The 11,655-nt window shown below is 39.8% G+C and overlaps 1 protein-coding gene across 5 annotated transcripts in view; it reads left to right on the top strand.

The window, feature by feature from the left end:
• Nucleotides 1–3,454: 3,454 nt before the first annotated feature.
• The window catches only part of LOC115239204 (transcription factor Sox-2-like), a 103,725-nt gene continuing 95,524 nt past the window's right edge, over nucleotides 3,455–11,655 (top strand). For 2 of the 5 annotated variants that reach the window (XM_029813592.1, XM_029813593.1), the window contains exon 1: nucleotides 3,455–5,965. In XM_029813592.1, coding sequence (XP_029669452.1) covers nucleotides 4,566–5,965 — 1,400 coding nt within the window. In that variant the 5' untranslated portion in view covers nucleotides 3,455–4,565. Of the gene's footprint in view, nucleotides 5,966–6,319; nucleotides 6,776–8,767; nucleotides 10,016–11,655 lie in introns of those variants that run through there. The other 3 variants (XM_029813596.1, XM_029813595.1, XM_029813597.1) reach the window with 3 other exon arrangements.

The following is an 11,655-nucleotide window of genomic DNA, read 5'->3' as shown; positions in this document are numbered from 1 at the left end:
TCGATTTTTTTTTTTTTTTTGTAACACGGTCATTGTGCGATCTGATGTAAACTTCTTCATACGTACGTTATTATATTACTTCTTCATTCGTATGACATAATAAGCTACAGATTAGGCTCACAATAGGCTTCGTCGCAGGTGACGTGTGATCCATAAAAATCGGCACGCATTATTTGCACCGCGCGCAACAACGGTATTAGACCGAAAAATGCCACAAGTGGCACATAAACCGTGCGGAATAAGTGGATTGATAGGTCGTTACCGTTGAAAAAAGGTAGAGCGCGAATCGCGCGATACACGTAGAAAGCTGAGGGTAAAGGAGAAATAGTAAAAGAGAGAGAGAGAGAGAGAGAAAGCGTACAATAAGTCGGAGTCCGACAATGGGATACCGCGGGCGGTCTTTGTGATTCAAATCAATGTTTGCGATACTCGATGGCGCACTGCCTTTGTGGCACCGAGCTTTCCTAGGCACTCGTATATACGTATACGACACACGCACGATCGTACATGCTATCTGTCCTATCGGAAAGAGCGCGCGCGCGCGCGCGCACGCGGTCGCCGCGTGCATACGGTGCATGCACGAGTGTGTGCATCGGCCGCATACTGGTGCGCATCCATCGTGCGACATGAGAAAGCTCATTGTGTGCCCCGGCATAGACGCACTCGAAAACCAGAATCCTGAACGGCCCACGATCGATCTCCTTCTCTACCCGCACGAACGGGCCGTCGTCTCGTGCCCGCGCACGTTCATTCATTCCGATTGCGACGTTCGGGAATTCGCGATGAGATCTTTAGTTTTGCGATTACGTGCTTCTCTCCACACGCATATCGATTTTGACCTCGCGATCAAAGCGCGCGTCTTTTCTCGTGGAGTATTTTCTGTTGTGATATTTATCATCTTCCATGCATGTGTCGAGGCGATCAGTAAATTCCGGAATCGAAATTTTTCGCTTCTATTTTCAACCTCAACTCTTTCACTTTTATGGATTCTAAAGAATTTTGATCATTTTTATAGGTTTTATTTATATAAAAATTGAGTTCCTAGTTTGCACTTTAAATAGATAATAAATGAATAATTGTTTATTTATAAAGCTTTAAAAGAAAAGCTTTCGGCAGAACTATATCTTAAATAGTTTTAGAAAAAAGTGATCTGACTTTGCTGAAATTATCAAAGTAGATGTTACACACAGATTGAAAATTGAGAACAAAAATCTAAAAAAAAATTTGGATGATCATAATGATATGACGAAATAATAAACAATGGATCAACGCGCTATACATAAGTTTGTTAGCAATTACTCATTACTTTTTTTTAATTACAAATTACTAGGTTGATGCATTTTCACTTTTATATGGCGAAGAATATGCTACTGAAAGAATATAAATAATTCTTTCAGTATTTATGATTATATTTCAAATTGCAAGAATGTAGAACGAATTTCTTTTCATTTCAAATTGCTCTCATTCCAAAATATATATGACAGATATGATTGGATATATCACAGATTAAACGAAAACGTAATGCGTAATTCCCGTCTCATGGTATTACTGATTCGCTATGCGTCATCGATATCTTATCAATCAGCTTTTTTTCTTTGTTGAAAGTAAAGCGTCGCGAAATTACTTTACTTTTTAAATGTATTTTTCTATATCAGCTTTTTAAACGAAAAAAAATCATTTTATTTATAGATCTTCTCATCTATCGTTTCTATCTTTTGCAGTAATATATTAATTCTGCAATTATAAATTTGATATCAATTCTGAATTTTAATTTAAAATCTATTTTATTGCTGCTCAAGAGAGGAATTTGCAATAAACGGCTTTCGCTGTATCATTTTCCCTTATTTCGTCTTCTCATCCATCGACCACTAAAATTCACAAAGAAATGTCCACGAAATCGTTTCCGAAAAGCCTTCATTGGGCGTCACGACTTCGTTTCAGCGTGCTCCGTGTTGTGGAACCTGTTGCCGCGAGATGCGCGAAAAGGAGAAGAGACGCGAGACAAGCTGGTTCGTGGCGGAAGTACGCGTGATAGATAAACGCGGCTGCGTTTTGTGCGTCAGCGACTCGATATCAGGAACCGAGACATCGATCTCCCAAAAATCGACACTGTACACATACGATTTTAAATAACATATATCTCTTCTTAAGCGTGATTTACATTTTTTTATTACAAGATTGTGTGTGGTCATATTTTTCTATCGAACAATATTTAATTTTTTGTATTTTGATTATTGCAATTATATTTTCATTTTCTGATGAGTATATTTTCGAATTCACTCGAGTTCGTAATCATCGTGATCGTGACGATGTTATTATTTCGCAATTCGTCCTTGAGGACGAATCTTTGACGTCTCGTTGCAACTTGCATTGATCGCAGTTCTGGGTCATTTATCCGCTATCTCGATAAGCTCTTATCTCGCAACGATATCCGATCAAAACAATAACAGGAAAAATCGTATTTTGCCAATATAAAACATATTTAATTGTTTCTATAGAATTTCTGAGAAATTTCTAACTATTTTAGTTCAAATTAGCAAGATGTTACACATCTATTAAACGTTCACATAAATCAGTTAATGACAGCAGTTTCGACTAAAACTGTACTGTATTTGTTTACACGCTATAAAGTTTGTGTTGATAATTAATTGATGCATAAATGACATCTATTTATATCGATTTATAATTTACTCGACACAGATCATGATTATTTTTTAAAATTCAAGTTCTTAATTATCATTTTTCCAAAACGAGATATTTTAATCTGGAAAATATAATATATCGCACTATGTATTGCAGTTTTTTTGTAACCCGAGTTAGAAAAGATTCCGCATATTCTCTTCCCACTGTTTTCCTGCGAGTTCCTAAAATTTCCAAGAGCCATATCAGACCATTGTCGCGCACGTATCAGACGTAACTTATTCGCATTAAGATCGATATATACGCATCGCGTATTAAGGTGCGCGGACACGTATGTATACACACCAGCGTTGCTCAGCGCGTAGCGGTACATGCGTCCGACGGGTAGCCGATTTCGCGGCGCGAAAAAGCGAGGAGAAACGTCACTGGCGCACAGCATGGAGCATGAGAGGGGTAGACGGGAAGGAGAGGACGACGAGATGGCACGGTAGGGATGAAAAACGAGAGAAGGGGAGCATGATGACGGGGACCAAAGCTTTGCCGCGAGAGGTCGGTCCTTTACGTTCAGTGACGTCACGGCGCAATGGCGCCGCCTTCGTGGTGAGCAAGCTGGCGGCCGATTGGCCGAGAGAAATGATGGCAGGCGCGCTTGCCAATCGATTGCCCGCTGTACCCTCGAGCCCGGTCTGTCGGTCGGGCACGGTCCCCGCTCTATACCTCAACGTAGGTAGGGATTGAGAAAGAGGGAGCTCGAAACCCGAGGGGAAGGGGACTGCCGTCGGCAGGAAGTGAGCTCCGACCCCAAGGCGTATGGTACAAATGCTCAGACAGTTTCGTTCTCTCGTGCAGAGTGGAAGTTGTGTCTCCTTTCTTCTGCGTCGGTTATTCTTCGTTTTCGTTGATATACAACATCGTGGTAGAAGAGCGACCGGGGAAGAAGCAATAAACAATAAAAGCACGTAGACACGTGCTACGGGGCTAAGCCTACACACGGGGAAACGTGTATACGCGAGTGAAGAACTAACGGAAGAGTACCTCGAAGACAGGAACAGTGATCGTGAACAGTGACTCTTGGTTCGCTGGTCCTCGTCGGTTTTGCTTTTCTGGCCTCGTTTATTCTACCGCACGCGCCGTTTAGGTGCCATCGTCGGATTTCAAAGAAGACCGCCGCATCGAAGCATCCGTGTTTTGCTGATGCGTCGTTGCCGCATTGTCGTGACGCGATTCGTCGAGCGTGCCGTGGTCCGCAGCCAGTCAGAGCGGCTGGCGAACGGTACGGAGTGGTGAGAGACTAGCAAGTGAGGGGAAGAAAGTGATAGTGTCGTCAGTTCTCGCTCGGACTCTGTGACTTACAGATCGTACGAAGATCTCTGGTGAAAACTGCAAAAAAAGAGAGAAAAGAAACGATTGAATCATAAAACGGATGGTGCGTAGGAGGACGGTGTCCATAGTATGACGATCGCGAGTGGTACTTCCTGCCGAGTTCGCGTTCGCACGGGATTAGGCGCCTCGTGAACGATACTCGTGACTGGATCCGAGGAGCTCCACGGAATAAAGATCGTATACGTACGGAATGCGCCTTCGTAGTTGGCACATTGTACGACCAGTGCGCCCACGCGATCGTGTAATCGATTGATCGCACGCAGGTGCCGAGAAACGTGCACGCGCGCGTCAGAATTCACCACTGACGGAAAAGTGGTAGTTACGACTTAGTCAACCTAGAATCCGCAGTCGATTTTTGGTTTACTGCTTCAGAAACAGCTGCGCATAGAAAACGCTGAGGAAAAAGTGACCGGTGGTAACTCGATTAACCCGGATAAACAGCCGGTGATCGATCTGATAATCTCGGGGTGTTCCGTTGATTTTCTTGACGTCGAACGGTACTAGAAAAGGGCGGCAAACTGTACGGGCACAGGGAGGAAGACATGCTCACGATGGAGACGGACATGAAGGGCGGCAATCTGCACGCTCAGATGCCACCGCATCCGCACCAGGGCGTATCGCCGATGGGTCACCACACGGGGATGTCTCCTTACGGTAGTCTCGGCTCGATAGTTCACAGCCCGGCGCTATCGGGAAGTCCGCCCAGCGCGGGCGGTCTGAGTCTTGGTCTTCAGCATCATCATCAGACATCTCAGCATCATTATAGTTCGATGGCAGCCGCCGCCGCTGTTCAGCAACAGCAGCAAAACATGCACGCAATGGCAGCGCAACAGAGTGCTCAGCAGCAGCAGCAACAGCAGCACCATTCTCATCAACAACAGCAACAATCGCAATCGCAACAGCATCATCAGCCTAATAATCATAGCAATCCTAATAATCCCAACAACCCTAGCAACTCTGCCAACGCCAAGAACAACAATATGGACCGCGTGAAGAGGCCGATGAACGCCTTTATGGTATGGTCGCGCGGTCAGCGGCGCAAGATGGCTCAAGAAAATCCGAAAATGCATAACTCTGAGATCTCGAAACGCCTCGGCGCCGAATGGAAACTCCTTAGCGAGTCGGAAAAGCGTCCGTTTATCGATGAGGCGAAGCGATTGCGCGCAGTTCATATGAAGGAGCATCCGGATTACAAATATCGACCACGACGCAAGACAAAGACGTTACTCAAGAAGGAAAAGTTTCCGCTCGCTGGCGGCGTCACCGGTGTTGGCGGTATGCTCGTCGATCAGCGACAAGTTGTCACCAGCGGCGGGCCGCAGCAGCCGCAATTGTCGCGTGATGTCTATCAAATGTCCAACGGCTACATGCCTAACGGTTACATGATGCACGACCCAACAGCCGCGTACCAGCAACACGTCGCATACGGCGGTCACATGGGGAACGCTGCGGCGGCCGCTGCAGCCTCGGCTGCTGCCTACCCCAGGTACGACCCTATGAGCCATCACATGGGCGGCGGTAGTCCCAGCCCTATCAACAACTACATGAACGGATACGGCGGATACGGCGCTACCACTGTGCCCGGCGGCTCGCCGTCACCTTATCACCAGGCTCAACCGGGCTCTCAGATGTCAAGTCATAGTCCGAGCGGCAGTAGCATAAAATCCGAACCGACGAGCCCGGCGAGCGGCGGCATCCACACGCCGACGCCGACGGCTGGTCCAACATCGACGAGCGCGGCTGCGGTCGCCAACCAGGCCGTCAAGCGGGAATACATGGGCCAGCAGCAAGCGAGCCAGCAAACGTCGCAGGGCGACCACCTCAGGCACATGATCTCGATGTATCTACCACACGGCCCCGATCAGCCCGGTGCGGGCGTATACTCGCCGGGACCATCGCCGGACTCTCTGCAGCATCACGCCATACAACCGCTCTCACACATGTAAGCTATTGACAAAATAAGAAAGAGAAACAGATTTTTCTTTCTCTCTTTCTTCCTCTCCTCTTCTCTCACTCGCAACACTCTCACGCAACACTCCTCCTCACATACGTTTGCTTGCGAGTCGCTTTTTAGAACCGTAGAAGCGGGATAAACTGTGACATTCTCGACACTTGGTGTAGTAAATTAAAAATACCGAAAAAATGTCGGCTATTTCTCTTATAATATCCACGTAACGTTCGAAAAAATTAACGTCTAATTCGAGGCTTTTTGCGAGATTCGTTTTGCAGAAAATATTTATTTTTGTACTTCTATTATTTTAATTCTTACCATTATTATTATTTCTACATTTTTCAGGCACTAGTCAATCACGAGTTTATCAATAGTAACATCTCCATGGATAGGCTCGGAGAAATATGACTAAAGAAACGAAGCATAATATTTACATTTAAACGGAAAGGAATGTTTTGGATCATTGTAACCGACGATATAGTCTTCGCATTGCCAGATGAGATTTGATCGAAAGAACCATGCGTTCGACTCGCGACGCTAATCTTTTATCATTGAATTGCTGACAAAGTTTTACAAAGGTAATGCAGTTTATTCCGATTCGACGATGCTGATTGCACCGACGCTCACTCCGAATAACGAGAATTATCGATAATCTTTGTCAATGTCATTCGGAGATTATCAATCTTCGCGAAATTCGTGACTCGAGCGTTATAGACTCGCAGGAGATCCGTCTTGTGATTTGTATTTTCATAAATTGTTTTATCAAATTGCCATATTTAATTGTTAAAAAGATAAATATTATTATAAACTGTTTATTTTATATATAGATTCTTTTGAACGGCTTGCACTTAATAATTTCTTGTTGTCATAAATTTATATGCGTGATTGAGATTAATTTCTCAATATATTGAATTCTTTTATTACATATATATATATATATCTGACTTGAATTCTCGAGATAAGGATCTCCTATGTACTCTATATACGCACTAATTCGTGAGTGTCGCATTTATGAGTGTAATGTTCCGCTCAATATTTATTATTTCCTCATTAAACGGCTGTGAACGAGATATAAATAATATATAAATAATTGTTATCTCGCTTCCCCCGGGATATATTCTTATATTTTATAACGCGAACACTCACGATTTTCTATCGCAGACAATAATATCGCATATGCTATCGTGACAATGCTTCTGGACCCTCTATCATCACACTCCAATTAATTATTAAAAACGATGATATACGATACGTACATCACCGATTCGTTCGTTTCCGCGTCTGAAATACGCGGGACGAGTTACTTCGCGCACTCGATTATTACAATTTAAAGAGTTAGTAAGGTGAACTTGCAAGGTGCTGTTAGAAAATTATAGATCGACGTCTCTCGTATCGGCAGCGAAGGAAGCCTGAACCTTCGATTTGCGTGTACCAAGGCGCAAACGCGCTTAATAAAACATGACACTGACAATTATGAATTTTACTGGAATAACAGCTACTTGAATATAATAGCCGTTAATGGCGGATAAGGTTGAATCTATACTTAGGAGCGCACTTAAAACCTACATTATGCGTGTATCCAGTTTTTATGCTAAATAAAAGGCATTTATTACATCGAACTTTAATCATTTATACACTTTTGGCGAACTTTTGTTTGGTATACGAGTTTTTTAATCATCATCATCCCTTTGAGCATCAACTTGATGCAGGATTTGTTTTCACAGGAGATTTGTTTTAAAAAAATCTTCAATATATAGTTATACGAACTATAATCGAATTGATAGAAGGCGGGATACAGCTTATATTTGATAGGTATTTGGAACATAAGAGGTTTATATACGTTTGCAGCGGGTTTATAGTATAGTATTTACAATATATGGAGTTTATATAACCCGCTGTTATAGTTTGCATTTAATCGAAACGTTAAACAAGCTCTTAAATGCCCTCTTTTGTCTTCGTTGAAATGTTTTTCGCCATAAATCGTTATTGAATTTTTCTCGTAATTCTCTTTCTTAAGTGCGAATTATCCTTTTTCACACTGAGTTTTATTTTAACTTTTTATTCATTATACGAAAGTGCGGAGATTTGAGCAATTTTTTGTAAAGATTTCCAAGGGAATTGCATATTTGTGTCATCATTGTGATCATCTTCAGTTTTGTAATTATTATATCATTCTCATTCAACTCATTCCTTTCTTTTAATTCCTCTTATTCTTTTAGACGTCTAAGTTTTGTTATTATTTATGTCTTTATGTGAAATGCATATAGATTTCGAAATTTAAACGTCAAATTAATTTTTTTAACGTAGGGTCCAGAAAGAAGCAGAGTTCACGATACCACATGTTTAATTTAACGCGTAATTTTTTTCCCGAGAACTTAGTTCTTTTCTTTATTATTTCTTTCTATTTTCGCATCTGTTAAAAAAGTGATTTGTATCCATAATTATATTTTAAATAGTAGACGTATTGATATTGAATTTAATTGAAGTGTTTTGATATAGGTTGAGTCAAAAAACCATCAAAATTATTATTTAAAGAAACAGTTTTTCCACGAATCATTTTTCTTTTTTCAACTTATCATAAGTTTTCTTAGATTTTGCGACAATTTTGTATTTCGTCTCGCACTCGGTTCACATTTCGCTATCTATCAGACTCGCCGAATAATCATGAAGGTTTTCGTCTGACTCATCCTATTTCTTCGCGACTCTATCGATGAACGGACAGCTAAAGCTAGAAACTTAACGTTTTCTCATCTCTGTGATCTACAACCTAACATGTAAAACATGACCTCGTAGGAATCTCGTAGCTTAAAAAAATGGCAAGCTTGGATGGACGCCTGTACGAATTGGAATCCTGTAGAGAAAAGAAAAAAGACAGAATAAGGAGGAAAACGAGGAAGTGCGATATATATATATATAGAATGCATAATAATAAAGAAAAACGAGAACGAGAGAAAGCGAGAGAGAGAGAAAAGAGATAAAGAGAGAAAGAAAAAACAAGATAGAGAACAATTTTCACGGAACTACGAGAGAGAGAGACGAGAACGAATCGACCTCTCCGCTCTCGGTACTCGAGAGACCGCGCCTTCGCTCGCATTCACGTCGCACGAAAGATTCTCTCCATCATCCTCGTCCATGTGCTGCACATTATCATCGCCGTCCCTATTCGTCTATAGGGATATCCACGGAGACATTCGGTCTGTGTAGAAGGCGTCGATAATACATTATTTGCAAGTGCGCTTTGCGAAATTGCGACGTTACCAAAGAGAGGAATCCTATTCGAGCGGACGTTATATCCACATTGGTTCCATTTGGATTCTGGCAACGCAGACATTTCATTTAACTTATATATTCGATTAGTTTATATATAATTTTTTTTTTTACTCGAGATGAGATGTTATAATTCGAGATTGTACGAGACTCGATTGTCCTTCGTAAGCTCCATCATTTCTAGCACTGGCGATAGAGGAATATTATCGTACCTCGCTAAGAAAAGAAATTATTTGCTCTAAGAAAGAAAAAAAAAATGTGCGCATGTGATAAGTAATTTGTTAAAGAGACGAAAAGATGGTTTTTTTTTTTACATATAGTAAGATTTTAAATAGATTATAAGTATTGTTGCAAGACATATGTAGATAATATATTGCAAGATATTATCTCTAACTATTAATATAGTTGTTGACATTAATTTTTGATGACACGTCGTGTGTACATATCGATTATAATTTTCTCACTTATTTCGTCTACATGTAATCCGCAATAAATGTATAAAGTGGAATATCTAAAACACACGTAATATTTATCGTAGTTTGAATAATGCGACGGAATATATATATATATAATGTGAAAATTATAATATAAATATTGTACTATACTTAGTTATTACAACTAAAGGAGTAAGGAGAAAAAATATTCGAGAAACATTCAAAATTACGTAGCTTATATTGATTTAGATGTTCTGCAGACACACACGTGTAGACGCCTAAGTTTGTATATTATATGTTTGGTTTTAGTTTAAATTTTAGTTTACGCACGACTTAATATTAAAAGATCAGAATAGACAGATATATATATAGATATATAAACATATATAATAAAAAGAACACGTATGCATCTCTCCGCGATACGTAATCTTATTCGACGCTACATATCTCACATACGTTCTCTGAAAAAATGATGAGAAAAGAGAATCGAACTTTACAAGGATTGGACGAGTCTTATTTACGGGACTCTTCTTTGATTTCATTGAGAATGGCGTATGCGTGTACAACCAGTGGCCAGGGTATTTGTGTGTAATATATGTTACTGTCGATTTAGCAATACAAAAGAAAAACAAAATATTATTGATATATAAGAAGCGCTCTTTTTTGAGGAAAACTTGTTGAAATTGAAACGAATTGAATAACATTGTCTCTTTTTCTTATTTCATTTCCGACGTGCGCTTAAAATCGACAGTTATATATACTTTATCAGTACTAAAATATTCTTCTATCTCATTATGATTACTATTATGAATATAATAATTATTATTATATTATGACATTATTATACTAGACATTATTAGTTGTTATTATTAGTTTTTTAAAATGAGATACACAATATTTTAGTTACTCCTTACCAATCTTTCGTCTCAATCCCTTATCTTGCGTTATCGATATTATAGCCTAACATTGATATCCTCTCGCCGTGATCACCGTCATCGCATACTATTGTAATACTTATTCGTGATTCTTTGCATATAATCTTGTACGGTTTATCGCACAAACTTTTCGTACATTTATTGCGACTGACTGAACGATGATGTGAGCGACTCGAAATGTATTCTTAAGTACTCGTCCGAGATTAATTGTACTCAAGTGATTTTTGTTTTTGCATACACTCTTAATAAAGAGAAATTTATTTTTTTGCATTGAATGAAACCTGCTATTATTAAACCTGCTATTATTAAACCTTTAAGTCTATTTGCGAAAAAATACTGGATAATCTTGATACCTGAGTGATTTCTTACCTCGCGAGTACTTAAGGTATAAGATTCTCGATTTTTCGTTAATTCCCTCTCGAGAGAAGGACGTATATTTCTAAGCTGCGCTATTCGGTATCCAAAATGCGGATACTTCTGACATTTCATGCGTACGAAAATTAATAACGAGACGGTGATACATGCGTGCGTTAGTGCGTGCGTATATTCATTCGATTGTAAATGCAACCGACCGAAGGCACTATACGCACGCACGAAATCCGAGTCGTTGCTTGCTGTAACTGCGATTCAGTCTGTGATAAGAGACATGAAAATACAGTGCGTTTCGACGCGAAAAATTTATATGAAACGCGCGATGTTCCGTGTTGACTCTTGTGCTCGTTATGATAGTTATTACACTTGTTCATTTCATAATAAAGCAAAAATATTCAGCATTTAATAAAAGTGTATTCAGCGCTTTCAAGACACAATTAATTTATTCCTTCTTGATGTTTTCTTTTTTCTATGAAAATTTTTCTTATATCTATTCAACGTACACACAACATCCAAATAAACAACAATAAAAATAATATATGAAAACATGAGATAAATATACTATATGTATAATATTAATACATTTTTTATAGATATACCAACATATAATTTTATAAAATATATGAAATATTTTTAAAATATATATTATTGTGTAATACATACATACATATAT

This window comes from Formica exsecta, unplaced genomic scaffold, assembly GCF_003651465.1.
Source record: "Formica exsecta isolate Colony F162 unplaced genomic scaffold, ASM365146v1 scaffold365, whole genome shotgun sequence".
NCBI classification, from domain to species: Eukaryota; Metazoa; Arthropoda; class Insecta; order Hymenoptera; family Formicidae; genus Formica; species Formica exsecta.
Note: the sequence above shows the minus strand (reverse complement) of the source record. Positions and strands in the feature narration are given on the sequence as shown.